At 34.4% G+C, this 21,053-nt stretch overlaps 2 protein-coding genes across 4 annotated transcripts; both read right to left on the minus strand.

Moving 5' to 3' along the window:
• Positions 1-9,415: 9,415 nt before the first annotated feature.
• Positions 9,416-20,055, minus strand: LOC122590938 (trafficking protein particle complex subunit 4). Of its 3 annotated transcripts, XM_043763112.1 has the most exons (5): positions 15,933-16,302; positions 15,328-15,815; positions 13,944-14,045; positions 13,691-13,859; positions 9,416-9,992 (listed from the first exon to the last, which is right to left on the minus strand). In XM_043763112.1, the coding sequence occupies exons 3-5, from the start codon at positions 14,001-14,003 to the stop codon at positions 9,796-9,798; spliced, it is 426 nt and encodes a 141-aa protein (XP_043619047.1). In that variant the 5' UTR covers positions 14,004-14,045; positions 15,328-15,815; positions 15,933-16,302; the 3' UTR covers positions 9,416-9,795. The 3 variants fall into 3 exon arrangements, 2 of the variants coding, with proteins under 2 accessions (XP_043619047.1, XP_043619048.1); XM_043763113.1 differs by lacking the exons at positions 15,328-15,815; positions 15,933-16,302 and adding an exon at positions 19,959-20,055; XR_006322650.1 differs by lacking the exons at positions 9,416-9,992; positions 13,691-13,859; positions 13,944-14,045 and having other exon boundaries at positions 15,933-19,709.
• LOC122591692 lies at positions 15,658-16,988 on the minus strand. The gene is made up of 2 exons (XM_043763942.1): positions 16,571-16,988; positions 15,658-15,815 (listed from the first exon to the last, which is right to left on the minus strand). The coding sequence occupies exons 1-2, from the start codon at positions 16,986-16,988 to the stop codon at positions 15,658-15,660; spliced, it is 576 nt and encodes a 191-aa protein (XP_043619877.1).
• Positions 20,056-21,053: the final 998 nt, after the last annotated feature.

Genomic DNA, 21,053 nt, shown 5'->3' on the forward strand with positions numbered 1-21,053 from the left:
CAAGCTTGAGTTAGAAAAGGATTAGCTCGGTGAGATGGGTAGAAGTAACAAAGAAGAATAGCATTAGACATTGAATGCTTAAACTTCACCTTTTAGCCTTATGTTTTGGCTACTCTCATTTATGATTTATAAACATGTAATAATGATGACATTTATGTTGGTGCCATAACTTGGATTTCATTTATATTGTTTGGATGATGCACTTTGGTAACACCATTTATTAAAGTACCATCTGGTTACGGGTGGGGCAGTTTTTAAAGTGATCCTTTTCCGCTACTTTTTAAATGTCGTTTGACAAAGTTTTTGAAAATCCAGGTTAGTAAATGACGGGTGTTACATTATTCATGCATGTAGATGCTACTTAAACTGCTGTTTGTAAAAAAAATAATAAAAAAGAAAGAAAAAAGATGCTACTTAAACTAGCGATTTAATGTCATTTTATTTTTAGACTACTAGTTTTAGAATTATTTTGATGTAATATGCTGTCTTTTGGCCTATTTGGAATCCATATATAATTTATGTTCTGTCTGTACAACTTGGACCTTTTTCTTTTAATTGGGGGTCCAAAATCCAAATGTACATGCCCTGTATAAACGACTTGGTATTCTATCAAGTCATCTTTATCTCATTTGACTTGATATAATCTACCGGGAAAAAAATTTTCACATGTGAAATAATCCAATGTTTGCACATTCGATTCGGTTGTAGGTTTTGGTCTTTTTTATTATTGTTTTTTTAATTATTTAAAACTTTCTGAAAACATTAAGACCACTTTTTTTTTTAACAACATGATACAATTTGAATTCTAGATACATATCCCAAACATAATAAAAGATGATGATATATAACATCATTATCCTAAACACAATAGGAATCACAGAACATGAGACGATCACAGAACAAAACACGATTTTCAACAGAGCGTTACTTGAATACTAAATCCAAATCAATATGTACTCCATTCAAGATTCATTCTATCTCTCAATAAAAAATATATATAATTTTATCTTTTTTTATATATATTAATTTTGCGTATTAATGTTTAAAGTTACAGATGTCACTCAGATCAAGAGTCCTAATTGTTATCAAAGAATATAAAAACAATTCTAATTGTTATCTAATTATCATAGGACAGATGGTTAAAAATAAACTTATGTGTATTATGGGCCCGCATCATGATCAAATACATATACTGGAATGTCATGTATATGTTCACAAGTATGTTTATATTTTAATTATTAATTATCTTTCATAATAATATCACATCATGAGTACAACTGATTTTAAAATATTTTATAATAGAAAAATTATTATAACATGTGCCTTGTGTAATCATTACGGCAAACAATTCCATCAATATATATCGGCTAATAATGACAATAACGAACTTATGATTATTGTACTACAACTTGCAAAATATAACACTTAAAACCGTATATCTTCAAAATTATAAGTTTTTATGACTTAAATGTATGAATATCTAACGTTGATAATATCGTAAATCTCGTGTCAAGTGTTGGATACGGATCTAAAAACTAGTTTAAAGATCAGTTTTTTTTGATAACCAAGTGGTCTCTTTATTTAAGTTAACCATATTTTTGTAGGTTTATAGATCACACTATACTATTAGGGAACGTACAAAAATTGGTCTTTATATTAAAATTTTATAATAGTGCGTCATACTGTATTGTATTTTATCAAAAAAAAAAAAAAAAATCATTATACTGGGGCTAGAGTAGAACTATCACCGTAGACGGTATGACATGGGGCTACGTTCAAAGTTTTTTTTCCTTCATTATTTAGTCCTTGAGTTTTCGAGTCTTGAATGCATAACACCAAAACTTTCTGAGTTCACAGTAAAATTAAGATTTTGTTTCCCCACGATTTTCATTAACTTGATTTCCAAAGGTCCATTTGACCTTCGTCGTCAAATTAAAAAATAACTATAGTAGAATTCTAACATGATAACCTATATTTAATTATCGGGATCCACTCAAGTTGTTTTCAACTTAAAAAGTAATTTGAAGACATCTTGATCTTTGAATTAAAGTCAAAAGTTAAGATTTAAGGATCTATCTTTGAATTTTGATTATTGATTTTAACCCAAGAATCAAAGTTTTCTTAACACGAAGGATTTCCCTCATATTTAGTTATTTGTAATTTCATGTGTTTTTCTCATTATAGAGATTCATTTGATAAATTCTTTCTTAGTCTTTTCAAAACAAATTTAACACTAATATTTTGACAATATGTTCTAAAAAGAATGGAAAATAATATACGTTAAATATATTTTCCAGTCTGATTAGGAGTACTATGTTTTGAATTTTCAAAGTGTCTTTTTTTGTTTGTACTTAATATTTGTATTTGTGTTATATATTACTCGATGAAAGCTATATGAATTAATTGAGATTTGGATATATATTTTTATTGGTATAACTTATATCAAAATTTATATAATACAAAAAATATTAGAAGTCAAAATTGAGAAAAAAAACTTCGGAAATTGGGACGTAGGAGTATTTAGTTAGAGGCATTAGGTCATCAAGAGTTGGTTGCTTAATTAGTTAGATGCTTAGGATACAATTGAGTAATTGAGGTTTGACCTACCCCAAAATGATCGATTTGCTTACGTATATAGAGTTTGTGACTTGGTCAAAATGTCAACATTCTTATTCTAGACCTTAGCCAAAGCCTAGCCTCAAAACCAAAATTTGAATGAATTTGTTCATTTAGCACACTTACAAAACGTGAATCCATGTGGTTTTAAGCAGCTTCTTTTGAAAAGTAGTTATGTATACAAAGATCTGGGATGACCTTTTATTGCAAAATAAGGTCAAAATACCTATGTTTGCCGAGTCCAAAGAAGCAAAAAGTCATTTTTGGTCTTCGATTCAAATGGACCTGATGACCAGGGAGAAACTATATATGCCAACCCCTAAAACTTTAAATCCAGTAACTAATGAAGACCAATTCAAAGATAGTACAATAAACTCATAGTCCTAAATTTAGAATCCTTTAATAAAGTCTAGCAAAACTTTATATACTTACAGAGTACATTAATGATGCAATTTCGTTTGACAAACGAGGTACATTGTTGAAAATTAAAGAAAATTATTACTGCTTTACAGTTAGAAAGAGGTTATTTACCTCTAAAGTTGATCTATAACTTTAAAAGGTTTTTATCCGTTAGAAATATTGTACCATTTTTCATCTTTTATAGAATAATAATACGGTATCCGTGCAATATGGCGGTAGTGTGATGACGGTGACGATAGTGATGATGGTGACAATGTCAAATGTTGTAGGTAATTGACGTAAAGAAGTTTGATTTAAAGAGTGTAGTAGAAATATTTTATACTACAAGGGACTGATCATATATTAATATTAAGGGTTGATGTTGATTTAATTCATTAAGAATGGATTTATCAATTCGTGTGTACCATTTTATTTAATTTTCGACATGAGGATATAAATTTATATAAAAGGTATAAGTTTATAAAAATATTGATAAAAAAGTTACATATAGTTATGCTAGCTTCATTAAATGTTTGATCTAGTTACATGGTTATGACGCTTTTGGTTGAGCTCTTTGCAACTCACACAACTTTTTTTGTAGAGAGCGAATAGGGAAAGTCATTTTCTTAATAAAATCAAACATCTATATATAAATACTAGATAAACAAATACTTGATAAATTAATACATCGATAAAATAAATAATTTGTTTAGACCTAATTTAAGAGAAATATATATATATATATATAGAGAGAGAGAAAAGTTATTTTAGTACAAGGGTTTGAAAAAGTATAAAAAGTACAATGTATTCCTTCTTCCTTCTATCTCCGACCACCACCACCACCACTACCATGATCTTCTCCGACCACCACAATGATCCTCCGGCTACGGCGACCATCTCCGGCGAGACTTACACATGTGTAAGTACAACTTTTTTAGCATTTTAGGGTTTAAAATTTCTAGGTTTTTTCCTTCGCGAGACAACCACCACCAGCCACCATCATCTCCGACCACCCCAACCACGGCGCCGACACCGGCATCAAGGACTTCGCTCGTACCGAAGCAAACCGTCACCATCTCTTGGATCGCTGCCCATCAAATCCATACGATTCCCATATGCATCCCTTGACGGTCAACTTAGAACGGATGAGGGCCTCTGGCCCGTACCGTATCCACCCGAAAACGAACCTGATTCTCGCCGGAAAGTTAACTTACACATGTGTAAGTCTTTCCAGAGATGGTCGCCGTCGCCGGAGGATCGTGGTGGTGGTCCGAGATGATGGTGGTGGTCTGAGATGGAAGGAACAAACATGTGTAAGTTAACTTACACATGTACCTTTTGTACTTTTTTAAATGCTTGTAATATAAATAACCCACCTATATATATATATATATATGAGAGATATTTTATTTTTTAATCTATTTTTTAGTGAAAACCCATTCCAAAAAAACTTTAAAAAAAAAAAACAATTCTTACACATGTGTAGATTTTTATACCTTACATATATCTACACATAACACATGTGTAAGTTGTAATTTTTTTATTTTTTTTTTTGGAATGATTTTATGTTAAATAAAAATTTTTTAAAAAAAACAAGCTAAAAAAAAAAAATCAAAAATGAACCTTTTCTCCTTAAGACTTAAGTTATATATATATATAAGGTTGTCCGGCACCTAAGCTTAGGTGTTGAGCCCTCACATACTAATATTTTATTATTTCTTGTTTAATGAATAAATGCATTGGCCCTCATGATTTTTATGGATTAAAAAAACAATATTTGAGTGTTTCACACCTAAGTTTAGATACCTGACAACCTTATATTCACATCCCCCATATATATATATATATATATATTATATAGGGTGTGTTATTTTATGACCACCTCTTATTTTAGGATCAATTAGGACATGTGTTTTTTATAATTTACACACCATCATCATCATCTACTACCATATACAAGATTTTTTTGTAAAAGCACCAAGACTTTCCGGCGACGAGCCACCCGGAAAATCATGTGTAAGTTAACTTACACATGTGTAAGTTACTTACACATGTGTAAGTTAACTTACACATGATTTTCTGGCGACACGGTGGCCGGAAAATCATGGTGGTGGTCGGAGATTATCATGGTGGTGTGTAAGTTACAAAAAACGCATGTTCTAAAATTGGTCCTAAAATAACTTGCACCTATATATGTGTATATATATATATGGGAAAAGGGAATATAAGGCTGTTTGGCACCTAAGCTTAGGTGTGTAACCACTCACATACTAATATTTTATTATTTCTTGTTTAATGAATAAATGCATGGACCCCCATGATTTTTATGGATTAAAAAAACAATATGTGAGTGTTCCACACCTAAGCTTAGATACCCGACAACCTTATATTCCCATCCCTATATATATATATATATATATATATAATGGAAAGAGTGAATATGGGTTGTTACCTATCTAAGTTTAGATGGGGAACCCCTCACACATAAATATTTTATAATTTGTTGAAAAATTATAAAATATTTATGTGTTAGGGCTCCCCATATTATAAACTTTAAGGGCGCGTTTGGTTCACAGATTCTGATGGAATTGGAATTGAATTCCAATCCGTGGTATGTTTGGTTGTCAATAGATGATGGAATTTCATTCCATTGGAATGTAAACATTCCATCAAATGATGGAATCTCCAATCCATGGGGTTATTGGATGGAATTTCATTACTTCATTCTCTTGAATTTAAAAAAAACAAAAAACATTTCATCAAATTCCATTTCTTCAGAATCTAATTCCGTTGCAAGATTTCATTTCTTACAAAAACATTCTATGAACCAAATGCGAGATGGGGACAACCCCATATTCATTTCCCCATATATATATATATATATATATACTTTTAAGTAATGTTTATATTTACACACACCGCTCCCATAATCGAGGAGTGGTCACCAACTAATAGTACAATTCCTTGTTTAATGCTTATACCAAAGGAACCCCAACGTCTTGACCTCTTGGAAGACTTTTTCACTAAGGATCTTTGACTTCTTAAACCTCTTATCGTTCATAGTCTTTCATAAGCACCAACACGTGATAAACATTATTCCTTTCAAAACCTTTCGTTCCTTCTTTCCCAGCCCCGAGTTTGTATGCCACTCAATCAGGACCTTTATCGAGAGGAAAAACATAGGTTTTACCTTACACCAGCTTCCGATTCTGTTTCAAACTTCCACAACAAAAATGAATCCATGTACTTAACATTACAGAGCGGAAGGCTTCCTCACAGTACCAACTGATAATTGGACTGGGAAGTTGTAAATCCGTGAGAACTTCGGCTCACAACCACATTATAGATGGTCCAGTGACTATATAAAAATATCAGTGTACTAATTTTTATGTCAAATAATTCCGTTTTTTGCTTTCAAATGATGTATATTATTGCAACACACATTTGCTACTTTGGTTGGGGAAGCAAATTTGAGTCGATATAAATATACCCGCACATAATCTTGTCCAGAAGCTATTCAAGCACTTAATAATTATATGCAATTAGTCTAACTATTCGAAAAAACTTTGTGAAGTGTGGCGGGCACATAAACTTAATGTGGTGCACTACCTCGGATCTACCAATAAATTTCGATATCGATACTTCTTGGTACCGCTACCCGAGATCATAAAGACGAAGTGCGTGAACCACATAATTTTTTACTTGTTAGTGTAAAATATCATAAAACTTTGTTTCTTTTTGAATGCGCGCAAAAGCTACAAATGTTTTGTGAATATGACGACATTCATTGCTAGGTCGGTCTGGCATTTCTTTGATAAACGCTCCTAACAAATTGTCACTTAATTACACACAAACATAAACATAAACATACATTTATATATGAGAAAAATGAGTATTAGGCTGTTATGCACGTAATTTGGGTGAAAAACCCTTCACATACCAATATTTTAATATTTTGAATATATGTTTGGTCTCCATGATTTTTATGGTTGAAAATAAAATATGTGAAGGGTTTTTCACCCATCTTAAGTGCCTAACAATCTCATATTCCTTTCCCCCTTTTTATATATAGGCACCTTCCCCACATATATATACACACATATCCACCAAACGTTTCCACATCGTCGCATCTTCGTTACTTAGGACAATTTGTTAGTATTTGATCACGTAAAATAAAACCATGTATGAGAGTTATTTAAGCCTACGGGTTACACAAAATGGCATGTAAACTCTATATAATTTATTAATGTATTGTGAGTAATATGTTGATTAGTTTGATATGAAATGATTAATAAACTAATTAAAAGTTTAATAGTGTTTATTAATTAAAAGAAGAGGTGTTAAAGTGAAATTAGGAATTTGTGTTGTTTCTAAATTCCACCACATTGGGGCCGAAAATTCTAAGGCTTGTAAAGCCTTTAGGATTGTTTGTCCACCAAGGTAAAAACCCTTACAATAAAAGCTTATATATCGTTAATTCTAAGGGTTTTAACATACATTCACAATAAAATCAATTGTGAAAATCTCTCCCCTCTCTCCCTTCTTGGTTCAATCGGCCGAAAAGAAAACCCAAAGGGTTCGGGTTTTAGGTTTTCGATAGTTAGGGTTGTTTGTGATCGGGTACTAGCATACAATATAGGGGTGTCGAGTGTGCGAGAGGGGTTTTACAATAAACCCTAATTAATAATAATAATAGTATTATTATTATTATGTTTATTGAAAGTAGGGGTGTAAACGAGATGAGACAGTTCGCGAGCTACCCGAAATCGACTCGCAAATTATTTAAGTAACCTACTCGAATAAATTTTCGAATAGATTTTCGAGTAACCTACCCGAAGTCGAATCACAAGCTCGAGCTACTCGAATAGATTTTCAAGTCGAGTTCGAGCCTCAAAATAACCTACTCGAAAAGCTCTCAAGCTTAATCAAGCTTGTGATTGTTTACAATTTTACCCTTGAATATTATATATTTTTACATAATTACTATCCTACCGAGCCGAGCTTAATCGAGTCGAGCTTGAAATTGTTGAGCTTATAGGACTAATTTGACTTAAAACTAAATTTATTACTTAATCGAGTTGAGCCGAGTCGAGCTCGAAAGTGTTGATACATAAGCCAAGTTCAAGTTCGAACTTGAAGATTAAAGCTCGGTTGAGCTTCGAGCTTCGAGTTTTGTAGTCAAGTCGAGCTCGAGCTTGACACTGTATCGGCTCGACTTAGCTCGTTTACACCCTTAATTGGAAGCTTACGTTAAAAGGTACACATTCGATTCCTTCTTTGTTAATTAATGTGATTGCATATACGTCCTTATCTGCTGTTTACTCATAAATTGTTATATGTTTAAGTGCTTAAATCCTAACACAATTCACCACCGACGAACCAACCGAAAAGATGGTGCCACCGGTCTAAAAAATTGAAGACCTCTTTGGTTGAAATCATTAGAAACGGTTGACATTTCAGATTAAAATATACGTTTTTCCAACTTTGAGCAAATACATGATAATATTATTATAAATACCCTTGTATATTATACTATAGTAGATCCTAAGTGAATTGAACGTTAATGCAACTTATTATTAATTTATGTTTAGGTCATAAGTCATAACGATTAAAAAGACCACGTTTCAGAAATTCTGAATATTTAATTTTTTAATTAAGATTTATTCGTTGGCTAATAGTTAGTACAAACATTCAAACTAGCTTAGTAGCTTAATTTAGTGTTTTATTCCTAATCAACATAATTTTTTACTAAAAAAAAGGTGAGTAGTTTAAAATTCAGTTTAGAATAATAGTTTTATATCAAAATTGGAGTGAAACTTGTCAAACAAAATTTTACACGAGCTTTAAAGTATTTATTTATTTTCTGTTTTGAAGCTGCAATTGTCAAACAAACGTCAGCACGTTCTGATTAGTATAATAAATCAGATACATATAAAATAAATTAAATTTAAACAATATCAAAGATCATGATGGACCCAGCCGAATTTAGTTAATTTGGTTTGAACTTGACTCCTAAAGTGAAATAAGGTTATTAACTTTAATTAAGATTGAATTGCTACTGGAATGATGTTCACACTTCACACAATGCAATTCAATGGAATGTTTACTGAATGTTGACAGCCAGTTTCAAAATGGGAAAAGTATACCTGTGTTCACTTCTAAAATCAAGAACTGTGACATTTGAGGCAAATGCTAAAACTTAATCTCATATAGTTGTTTAACACTTAGGTGTCAATGTGTCAAACCAACTATAGGCTATGTCCAAGATTAATGTTAAACTATTAATTTTCGCAAAAATTAATAGAGTCATTAAACAATTGGCTAAACTCTAAAATTGGTAACTTGCACTCTATATATAGGTGCATGAAGACTAGTATATTTGATTGCTATGCAAATATGATTATGTTAAGCGTTTGATTTGATGACATTATACATTTTCTGGAACCTCCAAACTTTAGGCCTTCAATTACTATTATTATTATCAATCATATATCGATACAAATAGAAATTTTCACCATTGAGTAATCCATGCCTACAATTTTAAATTCTCCAAAGTACACTAATAAGGGTAAATGGATCCATCTCACCGAAAAAATAGTATAAGATATATATGCAGATATGCTGCATACACAAACTGTTTACCTCTATTGGCTGCCATCATGTCTAAATAAACATGATGTAAAACATCACTCACCAGATAATATCCAATTCAATAGCTGAAATAAAACCCGACTTAGAATAGAAGTTGGAGACACGGGGTTTTATTGCTAATGCTTCATTTCATCGCCCAAGATATGCGACACGGTCCTTTTGTATTGCTTGTGCTAAGTTGATATCAAAGAGCTCACACCGGATTGGCATCTCCATCTCATAAAAGGGATTCTTTAAAACATAATCCGTGTATAGTTCATATATATGCTTCAGTAGATTTTCCATGTGCTGTGTTCCAGGCTCAGATACCACAAAAAACTTTGTTCCTGCAAGATTACGATTAAGGTGTGTTGGTAAACTCTCATAGAGATACAATTATTGGAAGGCAAACTCGCAACGACATTCAATTTCAGAGAAAGGTTTAACCAAAATTCCTAATACATCAGATTGATTAAACACCACATACATATCGTAAACTCTCATAAAGAAAGAAAAGAGGTATGAATTTGTGACCTTCTGTCGGGTGCTTTCTCGGTGTTCTCAACTGGCAAAGTGTGTAGTTATGTAAGATTTGGGCTGATTTCATGGTAGGCATTTGAGATCAAACATAAGACAAATGACTTCTTCTATACCTCTAAACTATTATGTAAAGCAAATGCCTTACCTCTCTCTCTCTCTCTCTTAACACTACAGCTCATCGCCAGAATTTGCCGAAAAACTACAGGTAATGACTGGAAGTTGCTAAACTTTTCCAGAGAACCATGTAAACATATAACACCGAAAACTGCTTTTAACTTACGCATACAGCGACCATGCTATTAGTTGATGAACAAGAAGAAATATGTTCTTGCATGAGGTGAGAATTTTATGGTTTTTTATGTCCTTATGTTAGGCAGCTATCTTTCAACATAGAAAAGTCTGTAAGCAATAGTTCCAATAGAATGATGCATGGCAAATCAGAATATTATTGCAGCCTGCAAAAATATGTCTCTCCTAGCATCCATCAAACATTACACTTGTAAAAGGCTACCATAACATGGGATCACACACTAACAATGTAAATCAATAGAACCAGTGCATTGATAACACAAAGAAAGAGCACCAATGAAATCTCACAAACCAATACCTATGTGAATTCTTTCACAATTCGAGTTTCTTGCTAATGATAAGGCATATCACAATAAGTCAGATTGCTTCAAGAATTGTAATTACAGGCTACCTCCTATCACCATTTTAAGTAAGTCGAATGTTCACTTATTCCATTTTTAACAGTATCATATCCTCGACAGTCGAAATATTTAAAGACACACCCAAGGGTTTTTTAAAACATATTATATGCATTTGTACCCATCTCTAATTTCATTCAAAACTGACATACATATGATGCTTTAGAAGGAACATATTACAGGTCTGTAAATAATATTATATTGAACCTTTTCCCATATATAGCAAAAATATGGCTTAAAAACCGTTGTGCTTAATGAGTTTCATGACACCCTTAATCTTTCATTGCTTCAAGAAGCCTTTTCAATTATTGAGAACTTAATGTATACATCAAAGCCACGATTATAACATAAATACAAACAAAATTAATAGGGATGAGTTTTACCTCATGCAGATCTTATATGCTACATCACCATCATTTAACAGATTATCATATTTCATGAGTCACTAGTTATCTTCCTTTCAGGATTTACAACACCCTATGTGACTAGAAATATCTGAAAATCCCCATGCCAACCCGCAATAGAAAGTAAATTTCCATGTAGATTGTCTTCAACAAAATGCCATCCAAAGTTACTACAAGTCTACAACCACTTAGACTCTTAGAGTCGTCTCCCAAACCTTGTTAATATATTAAAAATAATTGGAGATGTCTTTCCATCATACTTCACTTCCACAAACAATTTCACTGTAGTACTAAAGATGGAAATTCTAATCTCTATAGAGTTCCACAATTATTCATTGTGTTGTCGCATGTCTTACTGATACTTATCAACTAAACTACTTAGCCCAAACTGTGTTTTCTGGCTGAAACAGCTGATAAATCACTTTTTTTGTTTAAACTTTGCTTCCTACGGTAAAACCTGTTAGCAATCCTCTTAAATTAACTAAAGAACCACACATACAGTTTCAAGCAAACCTATGTTCATCCACATGTGGTCTAACTTGATAAGACCCCCACCTTGCCCTACAAGTAGCCATAACATCCAAAAGTAGCTTGGAACACTTTAATCACATTCATTTATGACACATAGCAAATACTTTCTAAAGTTCATAATTTACTCTGAACCATTGGGTAATGAATAGTTTGTAATGCTTTCTGTCATTGATGGCTGCCTTCATACTTTCACCTGTTGAAGATTTCATCAACTTCTAGTGTGTCCTAAGATCATGTATCGGAAAACACACACCTTGAAAATTTTGCACATCATCATCATCATTAATAACACCCTTCTCGACAAAAGCATCTACATTGTTAATGATTTAATAATATTTGTTTATTTAAACATCAGCTTTTCTTTCAAGATTCATTTAGCTCACCCTCCTCATCCCCTGTGATACAGATGCATATAAAGAGGTTGTATCATCAACATCATTATCATCTGAACTAAACTTTTCCTCATTATCACTTTGATCATGATCTCATGTACACCATAATGATTAAATGTGTCCTACACTCCTACTTTACTATTATTTTTCATTCATCCTGATACATAGCGACTTTACATCTATTTTTCATCAAAGAGATCCTGATACTGTTCAGACCATACTTAAGAGAAACTATTTATATCCATGCATAGTTGCATACGGATTCGAACCCAGAGCTGTGGGTCAACATGGGCCGCTGACCAGACCCATTAGTGTGCTGGGAATGTGGGATAGGGGGAAATAGAATAAAGAACTCAAATTTACCATACCTGCCCTTATTTTCTTTATATAGGCTAGCATGTTTTATTTTTGGGATCTCTTGTCTTTGATGTTCATTAATCAGCAAACTAGTATGTTTGTCTGGAGATTTGTTCTCGTATAGGCCTTATCATGCCTTTCGTTTCAAATTCAAAAATCTAAGCGCTATATTTCCTTACTCCAATTTCGGGTTCTATCACATACCATGCATCGTATACCTCCAACAAAACACTTACAAATTAAACTAACACAATAAGAGAAAGTTTAAAAGGACAGAATATATAGCCATAGCCGCCAAATTTTAAAATAAAAGGGAAGTAGATAACACACGGACTAATATTTTTAGCTTAGCAGGAAAGAAAAACTGTAAGTTTTAAAAAAGGAATTCCAATAGGTGCTTGATATCAGTATTTTTAGATATAAATTTTAGGGAGGGGATGTGATGTGCTAGGAATGGTAGTGATACTGTTTTTTCCTTCTCACTAGAAGTAGCAATTTCAAAATATTCACATATGAATCCACCAATTTTGGTTGTGTTCTATCTTTAAGATGTCAAACGGGTATAAAAACAAATTAGCCTCAAGTGTTTTGTTTTTATATAAACCCTCATAAATCACTTTATTCAAGAATTACATGACTGATCAAACGTATAAAACTTAATCACCTTTGACAAACTAAGTACTCCGTATCTACTAGAAAATTACAAAATTTGTACGAAAGTGTTTGGGAGCAGCCAGACAAACAAACTGGGCAATAAAGACGTGCAATCTTGATCCTAGTTGCCGTGTCTAAGGTCTTATCTAAAGTAGAGAAACTAAAAGTAGACTTTTTTCTTTTACAATTACACTAAAGCTTTTTGCCAGCTAATAAAGGTTGAATCAGTGACCTGCTGCATAACCACCTTATTGGCAAGGGTTTAAGCCAACTACAGAACAATAACAAAGATCAAAGATGAGATTGGAAAAAAGATGAGTTATATCGGGGCATAATCCGACTTTCTTGGATAATTCTGACTTTCTATTCTATGTTGCGATCTCATAAAAGCATAAACTTTGAGGTTCATTATATATACATATATGTAACAGTACTTAGCTTAGATAAATAAAATCCATACCAGTGAGAGACTGAAAGCAATGGAGATCAAAAGTGTCAGCTTCGAGAAGTTCTATTCCAGAGCAACCCGAAATCGGAGATAATTGTTGTGAAATTGCATGCATTGAATGCCATAAACTTGCTAATCTCAAAGTATCATTTGTATCCATTCTTCCTTGTAATCCATAATCCTATTATATCCAAATTTTCTTTTAATTAACAAAAAAAAGTAACTGAAAGTGAGAATTTGGGGGGAAAAAAAGAAGAAAGAATACCTTGTAGAAGATGAGACCACCTGATTTGTTGATGATGTAAAGGCTGTATATTGCTGCCATTGTTAGTAGAAGATGGGACAACCGGATTTGTTACTTGTAGCTCTACCATGGAAACAACAAAATGATTAACATAAAGTATTAACATACTGTTGATTCGTAATTACAAACTATTATTACATTCCAAAAAGGTTACTAAATCAACTGACACATAATACAAAAGAAGTTGTGGCTTTTTTCAATAGTTTTAGATCTTAACTCTTCACAAACATGCATTCCACATTAAACAACCAGAAAAAGTAACCTCATTGCATCGCTATATGATTACCTCCCTTTGCTTTAGCAAGCTTATAGAGAAACAACATTGAGCAAATACAAATCATAACTATAAAAACAAGCTTTTAGGGACTGAAAAATCATCAGTCTCTCATACATCATGATCAGTCGGGAACTGATTTTGCTAGTCACTAATCAGTTATTACAACCTAGTTACGGAAAATGGGGTTACCAACTGAAAATCAGTTCTTGTTGTATCGAACTAACAAAGACTGAAAATACTGAAAATCCGTCTCTGGGAAAAACGCAGTCCTTATTTGTATGGGCCGGTACCATGTCATTTCAGTCCCGGATGCATTCATCACAGAATGAAAGTCAGTCGCGGATACTATGCAAGATCACTCACTAATATATAGATTTAGCGACATATAACAATATAACTAGTCCTATAACCACAAAACTTCATTGTGGCTGAGATTCGTCCTTTATTCATTGTTTTAAAACGAGTTGCTTGATCAGCTGATCTTTTGATCAATAAGAAGTGCTTATAACAAACACATCCAAGCACTTATAACGTAATAAAGGTATCAAATTTATCAATCTTAAACCTATCCAATGCAAGCCGTAACTACGAAACCCGAGTAAAAGACATACCAAGTAGTTTTCTTGATTCCGAATGTATACTTATTATTATTGATTATTGATGAATCATTCATTTACAAGTGCATTTTAAATCACATTATATCTAATAATTATTGATAGAAAAAAATACACAATCCCAACCTATTGTTTGACTAAACAGTAAAAAAAGTTCCCAAATTTAACCAGCAATATCAATTTCTACCACAGTAATACATTTATACAAATAGATATATACTGATATACATATACAGATGCACATAAAAAAAACAAAATTCAAAGAAAATAATGAAGGACTTGCTATTTAGGAGTCATAATGAAGACAACAACAACTGTACCCAATCCCTGTGCGGGGTATGGGAGAGGTGAGCTGTAGACAGTCATACCTCTACCCAAAGGTAAAGAGACTGCTTCCATAAGGACCTCCGGCCAAGCATATGTAAAAACCTTAAAAAGAGTAAAGTGTTTATACCTGTCTGCCGAGAAAATGCCAAGACGATATACATGTCCGCTGGGTATGGCTATATTAAGAGTAGGGAATAGTAGCAAACGTACGGCCTAAAAGTACCTAAGCACAGTACGTAAAATCTAGGAACCATAATACGCAAAAAACAACATAAAATGAAAGAACATAATACACAAAGTCTTCAGCAAGGATCTCAAACAAGAGGTACAAACCACCAGGACAACCATACCTATATGTAAGAAATGACTAAACACTAAGGGCCGCAAAGCCAAACTAATCCTAGTCTACTCGCTAAAACGCTCCAAAACGACACAGGTAACCTATACACCTAGTCCTCTAGACACCGTCTACTGAGAACACCCGAGAACATAAAAGAAAAGTAGCGTCAAACGCCCTAAAAGTGTAACTAAAAGCACTCATCAAAACACATATAATAACAACCATGTATAACGTAGACAAATTTAAAAGTGTTTCAGCATAAATCCCAAACCTACCTACATATAAGGAATGAACTAAGAAATAACTAAAAGCACTCATCAAAACACATATAATAACAACCATGTATAACGTAGACAAATTTAAAAGTGTTTCAGCATAAATCCCAAACCTACCTACATATAGGGAATGAACTAAGAAAACCTAGTGCCCGATAAGTCCAAGGAAAATAACGGGTGGTGCGCAACCTATGAAACACACTAACTAAGCCGCCTAGCTAGACATTAACTTAGACTAAACCTAGCCTTCTCCCAAGCTCCCAAACCCCTAAACTAGTCCTAGTCCTCTAATAAACTCTCATCGGTCATGTCCTCCAACGGGCAAAGCATTTAGGGGCAGCCAAGAGTAACCTCCCCCCTCGATTTTGGCCTCCCTCTACTCAGGTCAAAACCACTACGGAGGTTACTGAGAACCAAAGTCTAAGGAAAAAAAAGTATACAAAAACCTATTCCCATATGCCTTACACTCACTATCCACCTCCTCCACCAGAAAACTCCTTCATATCCTTCGGTATTCTGACCTTCCACCTCCGTCGACCTACCTCTTTTCCTGTCAGCCCAAAGCCTTCTGTTGTCTAGAGTCACTTATATTGGGCCTACTTCTCCCGGCCAAACAAACACAAACCACCTTAGGCAAGGCACTATGGGAAAAAGATGTCAATCGCAGTCCCACAAAAGTCATACCCTAACCTAATCCTCTACTCTAATCCTAGTTCTCCAGGCCGTCCTATCCGACGTCATGTCCTCCGACAAACCAAGCTCTATTAGGTCCTTCGCCAATCGGTCCTCCCATCTCATCTTCGGCCTTCCCCTTCTTCGTATGCCTTCGACGTGAATAGACTCCGCTCTCCTTAATGGTGCTGTTCGATCCCTTCTCCTAACATGGCCAAACCATCTCAAGCGCCCTTCTCTTAGCTTGTTAATGATGGTCCCTACTTCAAGTTCGGCTCTAAAAACTCCCGTGGGGATCCTGTCTGATAGGGTCTTCCCACAAGACCACCTTAGCATCCTCATCTCTGCCACCTCTACTTGAGACGCTTGGGCTTTCGTCATCGGCCAACATTCCGACCCGTATAACATAGTCGGTCTAATAGCCACTCTGTAAAACTTGCCTTTCAGTTTTAGCGAGATCCGCTTGTCGCACATGACTCCAGAAGCTGATCTCCACCTCATCCATCCAGCTTGGATTCGATGTGTCACGTCTTCGTCTATCCCCCCCGATTTGTGTATCACCGATCCGAGGTATCTAAAAGACACCTTCGGACCCAATATCCGCTCCCCGATGCGAATATCCTCATCCCCATTTTATCTTATTTCCTGTTTATCGAAGTCACATCGTAGGTATTCAGTCTTCTCTCGGCTCACACACAAACCATTGTCTTCAAGGGCTTCTCTCCATTTCTCGAGCCTACGGTTTAACTCCTCCGTCGATCTTGCAATCAGTGCAATGTCATCTACAAAAATCATGCACCACGGTAGTTCCTCCTGTAGGCCACTAGACAACTCGTCTAAGATCAAGGTAAAAAGGTAAGGACTAAGCGCCGAGCCCTGGTGAAGGCCCAATTCTACCGAGAAAAGCTCTGTGCTCCCCACCGGTGTTCGGACACCGGTCCTCGCCCTATCGTACATATCCCTGATAACACTAATGTATCTCCCAGTAACTCCTTTCGCTTGGAGCGTCCTCCAGATCAGCTCTCGTGGTACACTATCGTACGCCTTATCCAAATCTAGGAAGGCACAATGTAACGCTTTTTGTCTTTCCCTATACTTTTCCATAAGGCTTCTGGTGATATGGATAGCCTCCATCGACGACCTCCCTGGCATAAACCCAAATTGGTTCTCTGCCACCTTCGTAACTCTTCTGAGCCTCGTCTCGATCACTCTCTCCCAGAGCTTCATGGTATGACTAAGGAGTTTAATGCCCCTATAGTTGCTACAACTCTGCACGTCCCCCTTGTTCTTATAGATAGGTATAACCTCACTAAGTCTCCATTCTTCTGGCATTTTTGCACTCGTCCAAATCTTGTTGAAGAGGCTTGTCAGCAAGCTTATCCCCACGTCCCCCAGGCATCTCCATGCCTTAACCGGAATTCGGTTTGGACCTACTGCTTTGTTTCTCCCCATCTTCTTTAGGGGGACCCTTACTTCTTCTTGGCTGATCCTCGTAGCATCATCGTCGTCGTAGCGTGTGTTTGAGTGTGCGGTGAGGTCTTCTCCTCCTTGAACTCTCCCCGACCTTCTCCCATTAAACAGGTTGGCGAAGTACTCTTCCCATCTTTTCCTAATGTCTCCCTCCTTCACAATGCTCCGTCCACTTTCGTCTTTGATATAAATGACATCTCCTAAATCCCTACGTCTTTTCTCCCTTGCTTTAGCGATTCTGAAGATTTTGTTTTCGCCTTCTTTGGAATCTAGTTTCTTGTACAATTCTTCGTACGCTCTTTCTTTTGCTATAGCAACCGTCCTCTTTGCTTCTTTCTTGGCTTCGTAGTACCTCTGCCTAGCCAAAGACCAGTCTTCATTTGTCCCGTTCTGGCGGCTTTAGACAAGATCCTTAAAGCAACTAAGTTTTGCCGCGACCTTGGACTGGACCTCTTCACTAATCCACCAAGATTCCCTACCCATTCTCCATTGTCGTCCAGTTCCTCTAGTTACCCCTAGAACCTCCTTTGCCGTCTCCCTCATACCCTCTGCCAAGAGTGTCCATAACTCGTCAGCTCCCATATGCGAACCGTTCTTTATCTCCCTTGTGAACCTCGAGCTAATCGTCGACCTAAACGTCTCTGCTGCTTCACCCATTAGGTTTTTCCAGAGGATTCTTGGCTTTACAGCCTTCCCTGTCTTCATTTTACTTCTACTCAGGAACAAATCTATTACCAACAGTCTATGTTAGGAGTAGCCCGCCTCTCTCGGAAGTACCTTGCAATCTTTGCAAGCCCTAAAGTCGCCTTTACGCACCAAGAAGTAGTCGATTTGAGTCTTATTTAGGCCACTTTGAAAGGTAATCAGCTGAAAATTCCTCTTTCGGAAAAACGAGTTTGCAATAACCAGATCATGTGGAGTAGCAAACTCCAATATCGTGCGACCCTCATCGTTCCTCACTCCAAAGCCTAATCCCTCGTGTACACCCGCGTAGCCGTGTACACCCGCGTAGCCGTCTGACTCTACTCCTATATGCCCGTTTAAGTCTCCTCCTAACACTAGTCGTTGGTCAACAGGGCAACTCCTCACAAGTTCATCGAGAAAGTCCCAAAAACTTTTCTTCTCTCCCGCTCTCTGGCCCGACTGGGGAGCATACGCGCTGATCACGTTTATTGTCTCCTCTTGTATCACCAATCTCACCAACATCAACCTATCCCCGTGTCTTTCCACTTGCACAATGAAATCTTTAAGTCGTTCGGTCATGATGATCCCTACTCCGTTAATCGACTTAGGCACTCCAGAGTACCATAGCTTGTATCCGTTCTCCTCTCTAGTACTTTTCCCCGTCCACCTAGTTTCTTGAAAGCATGCAATGTCTACATTACATCTAGACAGGGCATCTCCTAGCTCTAAAAACTTTCCCTTAAGGGTGCCTACATTCCAACTCCCGAATCTAAGCCTAAAGGTTCTCTTTACTCTAGCATTAACCCCCCTATGCCTGCCCGCCCCTAAATCAGAAGGACATGACCTCACATAATTATTTGATAGAGACAGCTTAAACTAAAACTCAACAAATAAATGTAACAAACAAACAAAATAATAATAATAATAATAATAATAATAATAATAATAATAATAATAGTAATAAATCAGTAATATATTGCAAATAAATTAGAACAGCAAACAATAGTAATAGGAGCAACAATATATGATAACTCAAAGGAGATATGGGTAGTATGACTCCAAATTAAAAACAAAATTATATATCACTTGTATATAGCTAATATTAAAACAAGATGGTTATTAATATTAAATGGATAATAATCGAAATTAAAATAAGTGACTGCAATATGGCTGTAACTTAAAAAAATAAATAAAAAAGTAAAAATATCGAATATAAAGATCTGAGAGAGAGCTAGAGAAATATAAAGACACAAGAATAATCGAATATAACCAACACACAAAATATCGAATATTAGAATTAGAATGAACGAATATAACCTCACACGAAAACAAATACAAATCTGCGAGAGATAGAATGAATGAATGAGCTGGTCGAGAGCCTATAGCAATGAAAATCTTGAAAACCCAGAGATATCAAAAAACGTGTATGTATATAGATAGATAGAAATATATATATATATATACTATATAACTGGAAATATAACAATTAATTTAGATCTCTTAATTCACAATATTATTATTATTATATAGAAGATTATAGTAAATGAAGAGGAGATGCGAAATCGGTTTTTAGAGAGAAAAAAATGATTTTGAAATACAGCTTCCCAGATGTATAGATGAGACGGTTCGAATCTAATCGGGTTTTAGGAAATGGATATGGATCCCTTGTTTGTTCTTTTTCTATTTTTATTTAATTATAGGGTTTTTTTTCTTTCATTTTATAATTATGTTATTTGTAAAATAGGAAATGAAATTTTAAAAAAAAAACCACTATAGCAAAAAGTATAATCTTTCTTACCTTTTTTTCATTATTTTTTTTATTAATATACTTAAATAAAATTATTGTTTTAATTTTCTTACAAGATTATGAAAACCTTTTCAAAGTTTTTTTAGAAAATTATTTAAAACTGTTTTAGATTTTTGAAAAATGAACATAAAAACAAATAATCAAAATATGGATAACACTTCCTTATAATATATATATATATATATATACTAGGATTTTTGCCCCGTGTGATGCACGGTTCTTGAATTATTTTTCAAAACTTTTAGTATTTAATCAATAAAATTTCTATTAAGCAACATTTAAATAAAAAATTATATAAAATTAATTGAAAGTATTTAAAAATCTAATATTCAAAATTTTCTTAATTACAGATCCACTACATTAATGAGTAGAAAAACAAAATATTAGAATACATACATACATTTAGCAATAACAATTTTGTGAAATAAACTTGATATACTGACTTAGACGTATTTATAGGTTAGTAATTAGCAAACTTATATATTGAAAAAAGGTGCTAGCAATTATTTATTTGGAAACAAATAAAAAGTTGACTATTTTATTTAATATATTGTTATTTTATTTTATTAATATTGTAACGAAAAAGGAATGTAGTATATATTAAA

This window comes from Erigeron canadensis, chromosome 3, assembly GCF_010389155.1.
Source record: "Erigeron canadensis isolate Cc75 chromosome 3, C_canadensis_v1, whole genome shotgun sequence".
Classification (NCBI taxonomy): Eukaryota; Viridiplantae; Streptophyta; class Magnoliopsida; order Asterales; family Asteraceae; genus Erigeron; species Erigeron canadensis.

Coding starts and splice junctions, on each gene's coding strand:
- LOC122590938 (XM_043763113.1), bottom strand. CDS start 14,003: ATGGCAGCAATATACAGCCTTTACATCATCAACAAATCAGGTGGTCTC. Junction 13,860..13,943: donor GTGGTCTCATCTTCTACAAG/GTATTCTTTCTT, acceptor TGGATATAATAG/GATTATGGATTACAAGGAAG. Junction 9,993..13,690: donor TTGCTTTCAGTCTCTCACTG/GTATGGATTTTA, acceptor GTAATCTTGCAG/GAACAAAGTTTTTTGTGGTA.
- LOC122591692 (XM_043763942.1), bottom strand. CDS start 16,988: ATGAGGTGGAGATCAGCTTCTGGAGTCATGTGCGACAAGCGGATCTCG. Junction 15,816..16,570: donor GAAGGACCTAATAGAGCTTG/GTTTGTCGGAGG, acceptor CCTTATATGTAG/GTAGGTTTGGGATTTATGCT.